Raw genomic sequence first — 15029 nt, 5'->3', positions numbered from 1 at the left:
TTATCAAGTCTGTTGAAAAGTCTGACAAGGCCGGTAAGGTTACTAAGGCTGCTCAAAAGGCTGCTAAGAAATAAGCTTCTTAAACTTGTTTGGGATCATCCACTTGAATTTAATACCAAAAATTTTGAGTTTTTCTTCCTACGGTTTAAATTTGGTTTATTTTATAAGTAATTTTATAGTTAATGTTTAATAGGTGTTCAAATTTTGTCGCATCGTAGTATCTAATTAATTTGCATCGCTTCCTCCATCCGAGCTAATGTAACTGATGGGGTGCCGGATATATGGTTCCATTTTGGACGATGCCATTCCTGAAAAATTTCCTTATCATCTACATGTGATTGTTCGGCGCCTCTCGAGTCAACAATCCGATAAGAGCGAGATTGACAATTAGTAGTTTATAAAATTGATATCTTCTCTTCATTTTTAGAGTAGCTTCTATGTTACCATAGCTCTGATATTAGGAGAATAGGTGTTATATTGTACAAGTAAACGGATGGTTAAAAAAATTAATGAAAAAGCCGAGTCAGTTTCTGGGAAAACCCGAGTCACAAAAACACCGTGTATAAATATTTTCATTGACTCCGATCTCTAGCAAAACTTATATTGGCCTATGAAGTATTTAAACCATGTAGAATCCTTATAAAAAGAGTCTTAGTGGGTTTTATCATCTTTCATCTTTGATTCATTAGATATATTCATAGATTAATTTTTTTTTGTTTAAATATCCAAAAAAAATAATAGAGAAGGATGATTTCAAGAGTTGTTGCAAGATCAGCTCGTGCAAATAGATTGTCAGTATTGACAAGATCTGCTCCAAGGGCATATAACTTGAATTTAAAATTTGCTGCTAATAGCAGATTTTTAGCTTCTAAGGCAGACACTTCATCCGCTGATTATGAGAAGGTTTACGATCCAAGTGCCAAATCAGTCTCTTTAGGCAATTTGGACACATTCGCTAGACGTCATCTTGGACCTACTCCTGAAAACGTCAAGACCATGTTGACTACTTTAGGATACAAGGATTTGGATGAATTTTTAAGCAAGGCTATCCCAGAACATGTTTTATACAAGAGAGCATTGCAAATTCAACCACAACAAGGGTACACCGAGCTGGAAATGTTGGAGCATTTGCATAACTTAGCTAATAAGAACAAGATTGTCAAATCCTTCATTGGTAAGGGTTATGCAGGTACTAAGGTTCCACCAGTGATCCAAAGAAATTTATTGGAATCACCAGAATGGTACACCTCTTACACTCCATATCAACCAGAAATCTCGCAGGGTAGATTGGAATCGTTATTAAACTACCAAACCATGATTACTTCCTTAACCGGATTAAATATGGCCAATGCTTCCTTATTGGACGAAGGTACAGCAGCTGGTGAAGCCATGTCCTTATCATTCCACAGTTTAAAGGGCAAAAAAGGCAAATATATCGTTGATACCAACCTTCATCCTCAAACTTTAGACGTTATTAAGTCTAGAGCGGAAAATATTGGTGTTGAAATAGTTCAATTGCCTTTATCTACCGAAGAAGGCATCAAGGAATTAGAAAAGATTGCGTCTGAATCATGCGGTGCTTTAGTTCAATACCCAGGTACTGATGGTTCTCTTCACAACTACACTAAAGTCGGTGAAATTGTCCATGCTCACAAGGGTCTTTTCGCCATGGCCACTGATTTATTGGCTTTAACTTTAATCAAATCGCCAGCTGAATTTAACGCCGACATAGCATTGGGTACTTCTCAAAGATTCGGTGTTCCATTTGGTTACGGTGGTCCACACGCTGCTTTTTTTGCAACCAACCTGAAATACTCTCGTAAGATTCCAGGAAGAATCGTCGGTTTATCAAAAGATAGATTAGGCAAACCAGCTTTGAGATTGGCTTTACAAACCAGAGAGCAACACATCAAGCGTGAAAAGGCTACTTCCAACATTTGTACTGCTCAAGCTTTATTAGCCAACATGGCTGCTATGTACGCCGTTTACCATGGTCCAAAGGGATTGAAGGATATTGCTTCTAGAGTATATGGCTACACTACAGTTTTGGCTAATGAAATATCTAACAATTCTCAACACGAAATTGCCAATGACAAATGGTTTGATACCTTAACCATTAAGTTAGGCGGAGGTGTTAAGGCTGATGAAATCTTGAATAAGGCTCTTAATGAATATAATATCAATTTATTCAAGGCAGGTGAAGATAAGGTCTCCTTATGTCTTGATGAAACTGTCGAAGAAAAAGATTTAGTTGCATTAGTCGACGTTTTTACAGGAAACAATCTGTTTAACACTTCTTCAATCACAGAATTACCAAAATTACCAACTGAATTATTGAGAACTGATGAAATCTTGCCTCATCCAGTTTTCAATACACACCGTTCTGAAACCTCCATGTTACGTTACTTACATTTATTACAAAGTAGAGATTTGTCATTGGCTAACTCTATGATTCCATTAGGTTCATGTACCATGAAATTGAATGCCACCGTTGAAATGCAAACTTTGTCTATGCCAGGTTTTAACCAAATCCATCCATTTGCTCCATTGAACCAGGCTCAAGGTTACAAAGAATTAGTTGACGAATTTGAAAAGGATTTAAATGACATCACTGGTTTTGATGCTACAACTAATATGCCAAATTCTGGAGCTCAAGGTGAATACACTGGTTTATCATTAATCAGACAATATCACAACTCCAAGGGTGAACACGAACAAAGAAATATCTGTCTTATTCCTGTTAGTGCTCACGGTACCAACCCTGCCTCTGCTGCTATGTGTGGATTAAAGGTTGTTCCTGTCAAGTGTTTAAGTAACGGTTCTATCGATTTGGATGACTTGAAGGTAAAGGCTGAAAAGCACGCTGAGAATCTTTGTTCCATTATGATCACATACCCATCTACTTACGGTTTATTCGAACCAGGTATCAAGACTGCAATTGAAGTAGTGCACAAGAACGGTGGTTTGGTATACTTAGATGGTGCTAATATGAATGCGCAAGTTGGTTTGACCTCGCCAGGTGACTTAGGTGCTGATGTCTGTCACTTGAACATTCACAAGACTTTTGCATTATCCCACGGTGGTGGTGGACCAGGTCAAGCCCCAGTCTGTGTAAAGGAACACTTGAAGCCATTCTTACCAAAGCATCACTTCTTAGACACTCCTCATTCCACCAACGAATCCATTCAAGCTGTTAACTCTGCTCCATACGGGTCTGCTTCTGTTATTCCAGTCTCTTACTCATACATCAAGATGTTGGGTGCCAAGGCCTTACCACACGTTTCCTCTATTGCCATGTTGAATGCTAACTACATGTTAGAAAAGTTGAAGGACCACTACCAAATCATGTTCGTTGACCACAGCGCCTCTACCGACGAAGGATTGAAGCACTGTGCTCACGAATTCATCTTGGACTTGAGAGAATTCAAGGCTGTTGGTGTAGAAGCCATTGATGTCGCTAAGAGATTACAAGATTACGGCTTCCATGCCCCAACCATGTCTTTCCCAGTGGCCGGTACATTGATGATTGAACCAACCGAATCCGAAAACTTGGAAGAGTTGGACAGATTCATCAACTCCTTATTGTCCATCAGAAAGGAAATCGAAGCCATGGCCAACAAAGAACCTTTAGGTCAAGTTTTGAAGAACGCTCCTCACTCGTTGGAAGACATCATTTCTACTAGCCAAGCCGACTGGGAAACTAGAGGTTACACCAGAGAACAAGCTGCCTATCCATTGCCATTCTTGAAACACGCTAAGTGCTGGCCTGGAGTTTCTAGAGTTGACGATACTTACGGTGACATGAACTTGATGTGCACTTGTCCATCAGTTGAAGAAGTTGCTGCTGACCAATAAGCATAGTTTTTGGGTTCTATCTTTTTACTATTCGCTAATTTTCTTACATACACATATTTATAGGATAAACATACAATACTACAATTAATATCAAGTTATTATAATGAAGACGGAGTCAATATAAGTAATAGTAATAGTTGATCACATGACCCATTTTTTCACTTTAATCTAAGAGGGTCTCGGTGATAATATAAGACAGCCTTTTGATTATACTTGATAACCGCTAATCACAGAACTAGCATATAGAATAGTCATAGGTGGATATGGAGTGGCAGAATCCTATAAATTACAAGAGAAGTTCTGTTTCGCTGGGTATGCCGTACGCACAAGGAGGTTATGGGCTTGCTTACACCAGTCCTCAACAACAACAAAGGACACAATTCTATAGTAGTCGACATGCTCTACTTCCCCCCAGTTCGAACACTAATAATAACGGGGTACTAGCTAATGGAGGTGGTTCAGGTGTTATGGATCGCCAAAGTTACTATTTTTCGCCTGATCCATTATATTGCTCGGATTGGACATATATGAATGGTGGAGAAATGGATTGCATAGCATTGAGCTCGTATAAGGAAGGGTTCAACAATAAAATACTGATTGTCCATGGGGTCAGCTATGGAAAAGAAGCGACGGGTGCTGGCAATGGAGAGATGGATGAAGATGTGACTATGGGGTCTCCTACGTCGAACGCATATCAGGATGACTTGATCGAGGGGTTTGATTTCCACAAGGTGGCAGAAGCGTCAGTTGATTACCCGGTAACGAACTTGCAATGGGACCCGTCGATGCTCAGAATGGCTAATGGGGTATCTGAGCGTTTAGCCGCGTCGCTGGAGGTGTTGAGGTTATATAAAGTGGACCACGAAGCTTTCGATGAGAATAGTGACTACAAATTGACCCAGACGCACATCCTTGCCAATAACACGGCAACTGCGTCGTCTTCGACGTCGTCGTCAGCGCAATCGAACACTGGTGGCACATCCGGAAGCACTAGTGACGACGTGAACACGTTCCCACCCGTTACGTCGTTTGACTGGAACAAGATCGACCCCAGCCTCATTATAACGTCTTCTGTCGATACGACATGTACAGTGTGGGACTTGAACAGGTCGAGTACCACTGCAGATCCCAGCTCGGATCTGGGCTCCCCCAGCGACACGGCTACCGTCAAGACCCAGCTTATCGCTCACGACTCGGAAGTGTTCGACGTCAAGTTCATCCACAACTCGACCAATGTGTTTGCGTCAGTGGGAAACGACGGGTCGATGCGGGTGTTCGACTTGCGGTCGTTAGAGCATTCTACCATTATCTACGAGCCTTCCCACCCATCCACAACCACGTCGACCCCATCGACACCCCATCACAACTCGCGGGCGCTTCTCAAGCTCTCGGCATCCAACATCGACCAGCACTACTTGGCCACCATCGGTGTCAACTCGAACCAGGTCATAATCATCGACATGCGCATGCCCGGACTTCCAGTGGCTGCGCTCGACGGTTCCTTGGGCGGAGCCAACACCACAGCCATCAATTCCATCCAGTGGCACCCCTCTTCCAACTACATTCTTACCGGAGGCGACGACTGCCAGGCCCTTGTATGGGACTGCAACAACATCCGCCATCCCGGTGTCGCCAAATCCCTGTCACCGGCTTTATCACACACTCCCGAGTTCACCTCGCTAATCGATTCACCAGTGCTCGCCTACAACGACGATCTCGAAGTCAATAACGTATGCTGGCGCCGCGACAGCGGCGACTGGATGGGTGTGGTCAGTGGCAAGGGTTTCCAGGCCGTTCTGATATAAACATGCTGAAATGACAACTAAAGTACCCATTTTTGCACCAATTACACCAATTGCACCATTGCACCCAAACACCCCCATCCGCCCCCACCTGCACAATTGCACCATGATCGCCTCACCTCCTTGTGCGACCTGCGCCTTGAAACATCTCCTACACCTTTCAACTACCTTCCGGGCCCCAACCACCGTCCTTTACCCTATGAATGCCCATATTGTGCTACTCAAAGACCCACAAATCTCAATTGATACCAAAAATATCTTCGTTCACAATTAAACTACCGTATATAGAGCCTCATGACGCACAGAACAAAGGCCTAGAAAATTGGGTAAACACACGCAGTTCCATCTGTTGACGAAAAAATGTTTTGTGCAGGAGGCCAAATCATTAATTTACTACCCTTAATAAGTTATAAATAAATTAATATAAAATGGAAAAATTATTATATATTTAACAATAGATCGTGAACGTTTGAGCAATATTCAGCAAATTTGGATAGGCTCTAGTGGAAGCATACGTATTACAGGATTCAGGGTATCTTTCAGAATAGGATTTGGTTAGGATTTGGTTGAGATTTGGGAATAGTAAAACCAGATTAGGCAAGACGATAGATCCAAGATTGAATTGATAAATATTGACACAGGCGTTAAATTTACAGAGAGGGATATAGAGCAGCATGACATACGTTAATTTCATGATGAGAGACGTGCGAGAAATGTTTCGAAGAGCAGACGAGGGTGGGGGTGACGAAGGGGGCAACCAGGACGACGGGGGGTTTAATGCTACATCGAGCTCGAGGTCGAGCGTAGGGCCAACCCTGAGTTCAGGGAGGGATGAATCTACAGGGGGAGTAAGCTTAACGAGCGATTCGGGGACTTCAGGGCCCACGAGTGATGATTTTAGCAGTATGAGTGAGACGAGCGGACCAACAAGTGGCAGTGCAAGTGCCACCAGTTCGAGGGAAAGTTCAAGTTCGACGAGCGATAGTTCTAGCGAGAGTTCTTCCCGTAGTTCGGCTAGTAGTTCATCGAGTTCAAGGGAAAGCTTGTCGAGCTCAATTTCTTCTAGTTCCAGCTCTTCGGGTTCGAGTTCGCATTCTTCAAGCTCTAGCTCTTCCAGTTCCAGATCGAGTTCGTCGTCACTGAGCTCAAGACTTTTGACGTCGAGTTCAAGCTTTTCGTCGAGTGAACCCAGCTCGTCATCGTCTTCATCGCAGGAACCTTCTAGCCTGCTGTCAGAGCTTTCATCATCGTCGTCATCATCATCATCTTCTTCACCCTCAAGCCAGGCATCAAGGACCTCACATTCGGCATCATCCACTCGCTCCAGCTCTTCCAGAAGCTCCTCATCGCATGAACCATCATCATCATCATCATCATCATCATCTTCTTCACCCTCAAGCCAGGCATCAAGGACCTCACATTCGGCATCATCCACTCGCTCCAGCTCTTCCAGAAGCTCCTCATCGCATGAACCATCATCATCATCATCATCATCATCACCATCATCATCTCACAGAACTTCCTCCCACGCAACTTCATCCTCTTCGTCCCAAAGGACTACTTCCCAAACAGGACAGACCTCTTCTCTGTCGTTTTCCTCATACTACACAACCATCGAAGAATCCGACACTACAATCACTTCATTGGTAACAGTGCCTACGTCATCCGTAAGCGAACTGAGCAACACTTCCAGTTCGCCTTCGGAAAAGAACGCAAAATTGATTGGTGGTTTGGTTGGCTCTATTGGAGGTACCATTGTTATTGGTCTCCTCGTTGCATTATTCTTATTTTTGAAGAAGAGAAAGAAGATCACAAACCAGTCACCAGATTTCAATGACAACACTTCTGGTGAATCAGACTCATACAAAGACAAGTCGGGATTCAGAAAGTTGTTTTCAACTAAGAATGCCAACTACGGTGGTGTTGCGGGCTTAACGGATATGGAAAGGCAGAACGACTCTCCTGCTATCCAAGCAAATGACGAGAACAATGACGAAAGTGATGACTTCGAATATCGTGGTGTCTCGAACAACAATAACCTCGACAGTATCTTCAGGTCAACCGCATCCAACTCCTCAGGTCAGAATACGGCAACGGGCGGTAGTGCAAATCAGAGTGCCAACCACACCCGTATGAATTCAATAGGCCATGCATTGGATATACCTTATGAGACCCGTGAATCAGACGAACATGATCCTTTTATGAGCCATAGTCGATTCAACTCAGACGAAACTGATAACTTTAGCCCGTCTGACTATGACCTAGGCCACAACGACTTAGCACCTGCTGACCGGAGAAATATCTTTGGAGAAGAGAGTCATAGTAACAACTCCCGTTCGAGATTCCATGAAGAAATTATTTGATTTTTATTTATCCATAGAATGCTTGCTATTTTACCTGGCTAGCGACTTATTTGGTCTTATTATTTGGTTACATTGGTGCATACTATATGATATTCAATTCTATATTATTTAATACTATTATTCAAACATTATCAACTTTTCTTGTAGTATAAATTTATGTCCTGCACATTATTAAGGGATTTTTCACTAACAAAATTTGACAATTTTTCATCAATAAAAATTGATTGAACTACTAATACTATTGCATTTAATTAAATAAACGACATGTCTGCTAAGAATGTTATGGTTAAATTGATCGTGGGAGCTGGTCAAGCTGCTCCTGCTCCCCCAGTTGGTCCAGCATTAGGTTCTAAGGGTGTGAAGGCCATAGATTTTTGTAAAGAGTTCAATGCAAGAACTGGTAATTACCAACCAGGTATTCCAATTCCATGTTTGTTGACCATTAAACCAGATAGATCCTTCACATTTGAGATGAAATCGCCACCTACTTCATGGTTGATATTAAAAGCAGCACAAGCCAAGAAAGGTTCTGACAAGCCAACGCATAATATAGTCGGTGAAATCTCGTTGAAACATGTATACGAAATCGCTAAGATCAAGAAAACAGACGAAAGACATAAAGAAGTAGATTTACAAGCGATCTGTGGTGCTGTGATTCTGACTGCAGAAGCAGTTGGTGTTAACGTTGTTCCTTAGATATATTTAAAGGCTACTTGTAAATTAGATAATATTTTTCATGTATATATTATTAATAAGAGTTATTTCACAGTTCTAAGACGTTGTTCTTGTATTTTGGGTTGATTTTCTATCAAGTGTAGTCTTATAAGCACAACTTTCATAAACCGCATAAACGATATTTACTATATTAAAGATGCTAGAATAAAAGTAAAACAATGGAACTATTTTTTAGTACTTATTGTTTTTTCTTAGTCTTATCAAATGCAGCTATATGAGCTTTTGATTGATCGACTTGAGTGTGGTCATGATTATCACAAGGCACAACTTCAAAGTTTGTCGTCCCATCTTGAGTTAATTTCTGGTCCACGTAGCACATGTCAATAGACGCTAACCAGTCATCATTAAAACACTCTTCAATTGAAATACGACATGCTGGAGGTAATTCTACCATTTTCCCTATTAATGGACGACAATCCTCTGGCAAAGCAAGTAATAACCTTCCCGCACCTGATTCGCTCGATGTGTGTGACTTACCCTGGGAGTCGAGTGATTGTGAGTTACTTGATGCCGATTTAGAAATCGAAATAGGGTTCATTTCGCTGATGTCTAATTCGTCATCTTTATCATTGAAATCAATATTACTTTGTTCGGGAACCTTTTTAAGCATCTCAGATAATGGAATCATCTCACCTCGGCTTGCAAACAATTTAAAACTGTTATCAGATAATTTTGGAACTTTCCATGGGAATTTCTTCAACATCATGCAACAGTATATTATAGCTGCAGACCAAACATCGACTGGCCTAGGATCGTACTTATTGAAAACACACACTTCAGGTGCCAAATAAGGATCTGAACCTACAATACCTTGGGCTTCAATCAAAGTTTTTGTGAATGGATAAGAAAAGACAACTGCAGATCCAAAATCAATAATCTTCACAATACCCCTATTATCAATAACACAATTATCAAGTTTTAAATCTCTATGAGATAATCCCATTGAATGTAAGTAGTTGATTCCCGATAAAATTTGTTTAAAGCAACAGTTGATTTCTTCTCGAGACATCTTGTTTGACATCACAATGGCAAACAAATCAAAATCACAGTATTCCATAACTTGTAAGATTCGTTCATTCTCGTAACAAATTTCAATGGTTTCAATAATGTTCGGATGCTTCAAAGTAGATCCAATGCAATATTCTCCAGTAATCTTCTTCGCATAATCCCTTTTAGTTTCGTTTTGATACTTTGCTCTAAACTCCTTAACTGCAAAAACTTGCTTATCAGATAATCTGTTTACCAACTTCACAGCACCACCAGCGCCAGCACCTAAATTATCACCTAGTTTGCCGTATCTCTTTGAAAATGGTAATTGCTGTTGAGGATTAATCAAAACCAGGACAGAGCCTCTTCTTTCTCTTTGGTAATTCATTTTATTCTGCAAAACTGACGAGGAACGGCTAACGGAAGACGAACCAATGGTTAGCATAGTATTAGGAGACTGGGAATACGATGCGTTAGATGAAGATTCAGTTAGTGATTGTCCGTATGAACCAGCTTGGAACGAACTACTCGTTGGAGTATTTGAATCGTTACTAACAGGAATGCTATTACGCTCACTTCCATTAGATCTCAAGGACGATGATAAACTCGATGTTGGTGCAGGATAAGCTGGAGTTGACTTCTTAAAGAATCTCTTCAAATTAGCCATCGAATTATGTCTTGAAGGCACAGGAAATGCATTTGAATTGATTGATTCATTTGACGAAACAGACGACGGAGAACTCAATGCAACAGAATTGTTATAGTCCTGATAGGCATTATTATAGAATGAACCTAAATCTGTTGATGACGATTGCTTCTTATTTGAGCCTTTATTCTTCGAAGAAAAGAAATACGACAATCCAGATTGAGAACCCGATTTATTCGAAGTACTTAATGAAGCCTGAGCCTGGGCAACTCTCTGTTTGGAAATAACAAAACGTGGCTCAATCGACGAAGAATTAACCTGAGGAGATTGAATATGAATCGATGAAATCGGTTGTCCATTGGGTAAATTAGGAATGTGAGAATTATCATGAGTGATAGTAGCGTCGTTGGAAAAGCTTGAGGATGAATTTGCAAGCGAATTACTTCCCATACCGTTAATGTTTGTTAATGAACCAGAAAAATGCCCTCTTCCTCCAGGTGCACTGTATGGGATTGACGATGACATACTTTCACCTCCATATCCACCTGAAGTCAAAAAAGACGAGTGAGATACAGATCCCGTTCTATTTGTTCTGGGGCTAGCCACGGTAGGTGGTTTTATTGGAATGTCTCTGTACTGGAAAGCATTATTGCCGCTGTTTCTGCCCTGCTGAGTCCTTGGTGACTCAACAGTCAAAAACGAATCTTCCGGAACAATATCTATCGACGGATCAAACCCGTTGATAACCTGCGGTTGTGAAATATCCAATGAGTTGCTGTCATACTTATCATCCATCGTAAATCCACCCACACCACCGGTAATAGCATCCACATCGTTTGAACCCAAATCTGGACCCTGTCCATCACCTCTTGACACTTCGTGGTTCTGATGCCCCGATGTGATCGTTTCACTGGTAGAATCCAATGACGTCTGTGAATGGTTCTTCGAAAGTATCGGAGTGCTATTGTTCGAGTTTGACTCATTCAACAACCTAGTTAACGAACTAATCGGCAACTTACCGTTAGAAACCTTTCGGTTAGGAATCTCTAAGTCCATTTCCTTATATATTTTATCAGCGACGTTTTTTTGGTGGTTTTAATTAATATAATTTAAAGTTCAACAATAGCCTCTAATGGAACGTGGTTCTGCCTATTTCTAAATTTTTTTTCAAAATAATACCGACAATGTCTTTTGAACTTCAGTCCCTAGATATATTCTACTTCAGGAGGCTAATTTATGGTATAATTAGTATGTCTAAACACTTAGTATTTTAGAAATCCTCAAATTCCGTTTGACAGTTTCTATCGTCGATTTGTTTTCTTGATAAGCGCGTGATCTTCATTGATACGATAATGAACAATCTAATTTTATTTGTCAATGATAAACATTTTTTTCGAAGAGTAGGTAGTACGAATAAATGTATAGAGTAGGTAGAATTTAGTGTATATATATCTATATAAGTAATTGAGGTGAATAAATTCTTTAAGGACAGATTAATCTTTCTTTTTAGATTTGGACTTTTTGGCCTTAGATTTTGATTTAGGGGTAGATTTCGGTGTCGATAAATTTTCGGCCCGAGGATTTGATGGGAATAGAGGCAATTTATCGTCCGCACCAGATGGTATCCCAATCAGCTTCTTGAGGGATGCAAGCTTTGCTTGTAACTCTTCTGGGGTTTCTGGTTTAGTATGGATGTCAGCTCTTTTCCTGGCTTCTTCGTTTTGGGCTCTTAATTTTTCAGCCAAAGGAATTTTGGACTCTTGAATTTTTTCCTGCTTTTTTCTCTCAACAGCCGAGTTCTTCTCCAAGGCTTCGAGGAGCTTTTCTGTCTCGTCGTACAAGGCCTTTTGGAGTTCTTCGTCGCTGAGCTCTTTACGCGCAGGCTTTAAAATTTTGCATTCCTGGATAACATTTCCACCATCGAGGTTTTTGAACACTGGAGCGGCCAATGCATACAAGAACGACTGGGCACCCTGAGAGGTGCTTTTGAAAAAGATCCAGAATATTGGGAATAAGACGAAGTAGACCAAGAGTCCCCAGATCGTTCCCATCGATAAAAACCTCCTTGTGGATGGAGTTCTCATGATTCCGGGGTTCGCCATGTTGACTCTGACGTTACATGGGGCCTTGTCCTTTCTCTCGAAGCTATTCAATCTTCTTTGAAATTCTTTGGCAAACATCGTCAACATTAATTTGGATGTACCATATAACTTCCATGGCTCTCTTGTAGGATACCGCCTATTTAACCACAAGGCGTCGCTCATATCAAGGTCTCCTAAGGCTTGAGAAACACATGTGGCCATGACAACTCGAACATCTCTGTCAGGAAGCTGGATTTTCAATGCAGGAGAAAGCAATGTCAATAAATGGAAATGTGCTAGGTAATTGATTCCTATCTGCTTCTCGACACCGTCTACTGTAACCTGCCTTGCCTTTCCAATTGGAATAGATTCGGCGGCGCAGCAAATCACACCATCTAACCGTCTTGGAGGTTGATTGTCCAACCATTTGGTGGCAAATTTTCTTATAGAATACAACGAATTCAAATCACATTCTTCGGCATAAATCATAAAGTTATCCGTCTTCTCTCTCAAATCTTCAACATAGTCCACCAACCAACTATCCTCTGTAGATCTCACCAAGATAATAAGTTGCGCTCCCTTACTTGCAAGCTCATACGCAAGATATGCACCCAAACCTGAAGTAGCTCCTGTCATAATGTATACTTTTCCATGATAATCTCTTTCCCAAGTATTTGAAGTTCCTCCAAAGTAGTACTTAATACCGGCAATGGCCATGATTGCTGGACTATAAGTCTTGATATATTCCCATCCTGGGATTGCTTCTGGTCCTTCGTATATAGCAGTACCTAGTATATCTATTGGCATTATGTATATTAGAATAGCTTATGTAACTGTATATGATTATACATTAGTCCATTCTCTATCGCTGTCCTATCGAACTTCGAACTATGTACACGCGTGCACATAATTTTCTAGTGCTCATCGGACATATATATTTTTTTTCAGACCTGGTTTATTCAAGTATACATTGCAAGATACATACAAGAGCATACAATGGACGAGTCTGTTTTCTACATATCAGAGGGTGATCCAGCTGATAAACATTCGCAAGAATCGTTTGGTCATTCGAGTTCTGTGCATTCGTCTCAACAACATGCTGGATTCAGACAGGCTGACTGTCCTCAAAACGGGGCCTGCTTGAGTGGTGTGGGCATAGGAGAAAGATTATTTGTTGCAAGTCCTAATAAAGCTTTGATCAATGTTTACTCATGGGGAAAAGAAAGTCCCGACCAAAGAATTCCAATTCCAGAACAATTAAGTTGTTTGACGTTATGCAAACACCCTCACATTGAAGTAGAGGAAGAAAAATCCAATGAGCGTAACTTGCCAAGCTTCCGTACTCCATGGTTATTAGCAGGAGGTTCTAAGACAGGTAAAATATTTGTATGGGAGTTGTCATCGGGAAATTTGTTGTCTGTCAAAGAAGCTCATTACCAAGCGATCACCGCTATTAAATTCTCTCAATGTGGTACATTTTTGGTATCAGGAAGTTCGGATGCTAGATGTATGGTTTGGAGAACGAGTGAATTAATATCAGTGTATAACAAGGATGAAGAATCAAGTATAAATATCAAACCATTTGCATCGTTTACAGACCATTCATTGCCGATCACAGATTTGACGATGTCTGAAGCAGGAATCATTAGTGATTTAAGACTATACACTGTCTCTCGTGATAGTACTTTACGAATTTATGATATTATGACAAAGTCCCTTTTGACAACTTTTGTGTTGCCTTCAGGTATCGAATGTATTACTAAAGATCCTGCTAACAGAGCCTGTTATGTTGGATTATCGAACGGTCTCATCAGAACGGTCCCATTATACCAAATTAACCCAAACACTTCTGTATTAGAAAGTATAGGAGGAAGGGGTAAGATTGTTACTTTAGATACGGATCCAAATTTATTAACCACTTTTGTCCATCACCAGCAACGTTTAAGTACTGAGCCATTGCATAAGACATTAAATAAGAAAACAGTCACTGAAGAAAAACCAATTCTAGTAACGAGGTTATCCATCACAATGGATGGAACTAATTTAATATCTGGTGATTCTGTTGGCAGGGTTTATGTTTCAGATATTGTTTCTAGACAAGTAGTTAAGACGTTTGCACCTTGCAAGTCTTCTATCTCATATATCCAAGTTAATGCTTGTGCTATCGAAAAGGCTACCGCTTCAAATTCTGCATCTAATAATAACGATAAAAGGCACAGATTAATCCCTCAATTCAAAAGGGTTCTTGCGAATCCTGATCCATTAGAGCATCAGCTATACATGGAAATTCCTAAACAAGCGGAATCTGATGAGGATTTCGAAAGCTGGTTAGCACGTAAATCACAAGAAGAATTAGAATTCAAGAATTTGACAAATATAAATTCCTCAGTTACTGTGACGGGTGGTTCAAATACAAATGATTTAAAAGTTAAGGAGCTAGAAGAAAAGCTTGCAAAAGTATCAAAGGCCTACACAGATTTGAGAGGAAAACACGAAGAATTGTATGAAGAACATAAGAAATTACTCAGTGATTAATCATTAATAATGCAATAAAAATATA

The 15029-nt window shown here is 40.5% G+C and overlaps 7 protein-coding genes across 7 annotated transcripts; 5 read left to right on the top strand and 2 right to left on the bottom strand.

Moving 5' to 3' along the window:
• Positions 1 to 747: 747 nt before the first annotated feature.
• GCV2 (glycine decarboxylase subunit P) lies at positions 748 to 3855 on the top strand (the record flags this gene model as incomplete). Its single annotated transcript, XM_015610417.1, has 1 exon — positions 748 to 3855. The coding sequence occupies one exon, from the start codon at positions 748 to 750 to the stop codon at positions 3853 to 3855; it is 3108 nt and encodes a 1035-aa protein (XP_015468800.1).
• A 263-nt stretch (positions 3856 to 4118) lies between these two features.
• AC631_01586 (uncharacterized protein) lies at positions 4119 to 5660 on the top strand (the record flags this gene model as incomplete). The annotated part of the gene is made up of 1 exon (XM_015610416.1): positions 4119 to 5660. The coding sequence occupies one exon, from the start codon at positions 4119 to 4121 to the stop codon at positions 5658 to 5660; it is 1542 nt and encodes a 513-aa protein (XP_015468799.1).
• A 671-nt stretch (positions 5661 to 6331) lies between these two features.
• On the top strand, positions 6332 to 8020 carry AC631_01585 (uncharacterized protein; the record flags this gene model as incomplete). The annotated part of the gene is made up of 1 exon (XM_015610415.1): positions 6332 to 8020. One exon carries the CDS (start codon positions 6332 to 6334, stop codon positions 8018 to 8020), a length of 1689 nt encoding a protein of 562 aa, XP_015468798.1.
• Positions 8021 to 8284: 264 nt separating this feature from the next.
• MRPL19 (mitochondrial 54S ribosomal protein uL11m) lies at positions 8285 to 8716 on the top strand (the record flags this gene model as incomplete). The annotated part of the gene is made up of 1 exon (XM_015610414.1): positions 8285 to 8716. One exon carries the CDS (start codon positions 8285 to 8287, stop codon positions 8714 to 8716), a length of 432 nt encoding a protein of 143 aa, XP_015468797.1.
• A 217-nt stretch (positions 8717 to 8933) lies between these two features.
• Positions 8934 to 11444, bottom strand: NPR1 (serine/threonine protein kinase; the record flags this gene model as incomplete). The annotated part of the gene is made up of 1 exon (XM_015610413.1): positions 8934 to 11444. The coding sequence occupies one exon, from the start codon at positions 11442 to 11444 to the stop codon at positions 8934 to 8936; it is 2511 nt and encodes an 836-aa protein (XP_015468796.1).
• A 437-nt stretch (positions 11445 to 11881) lies between these two features.
• Positions 11882 to 13276, bottom strand: AC631_01582 (putative oxidoreductase; the record flags this gene model as incomplete). Its single annotated transcript, XM_015610412.1, has 1 exon — positions 11882 to 13276. One exon carries the CDS (start codon positions 13274 to 13276, stop codon positions 11882 to 11884), a length of 1395 nt encoding a protein of 464 aa, XP_015468795.1.
• A 189-nt stretch (positions 13277 to 13465) lies between these two features.
• AC631_01581 (WD40 repeat domain-containing protein) lies at positions 13466 to 15004 on the top strand (the record flags this gene model as incomplete). Its single annotated transcript, XM_015610411.1, has 1 exon — positions 13466 to 15004. The coding sequence occupies one exon, from the start codon at positions 13466 to 13468 to the stop codon at positions 15002 to 15004; it is 1539 nt and encodes a 512-aa protein (XP_015468794.1).
• Positions 15005 to 15029: the final 25 nt, after the last annotated feature.

This window comes from Debaryomyces fabryi (assembly GCF_001447935.2).
Source record: "Debaryomyces fabryi strain CBS 789 chromosome Unknown contig00022, whole genome shotgun sequence".
Taxonomy (NCBI): Eukaryota; Fungi; Ascomycota; class Pichiomycetes; order Serinales; family Debaryomycetaceae; genus Debaryomyces; species Debaryomyces fabryi.
The sequence above is the reverse complement of the archived record's forward strand: the minus strand, read 5'-3'. Positions and strand labels throughout refer to the sequence as shown.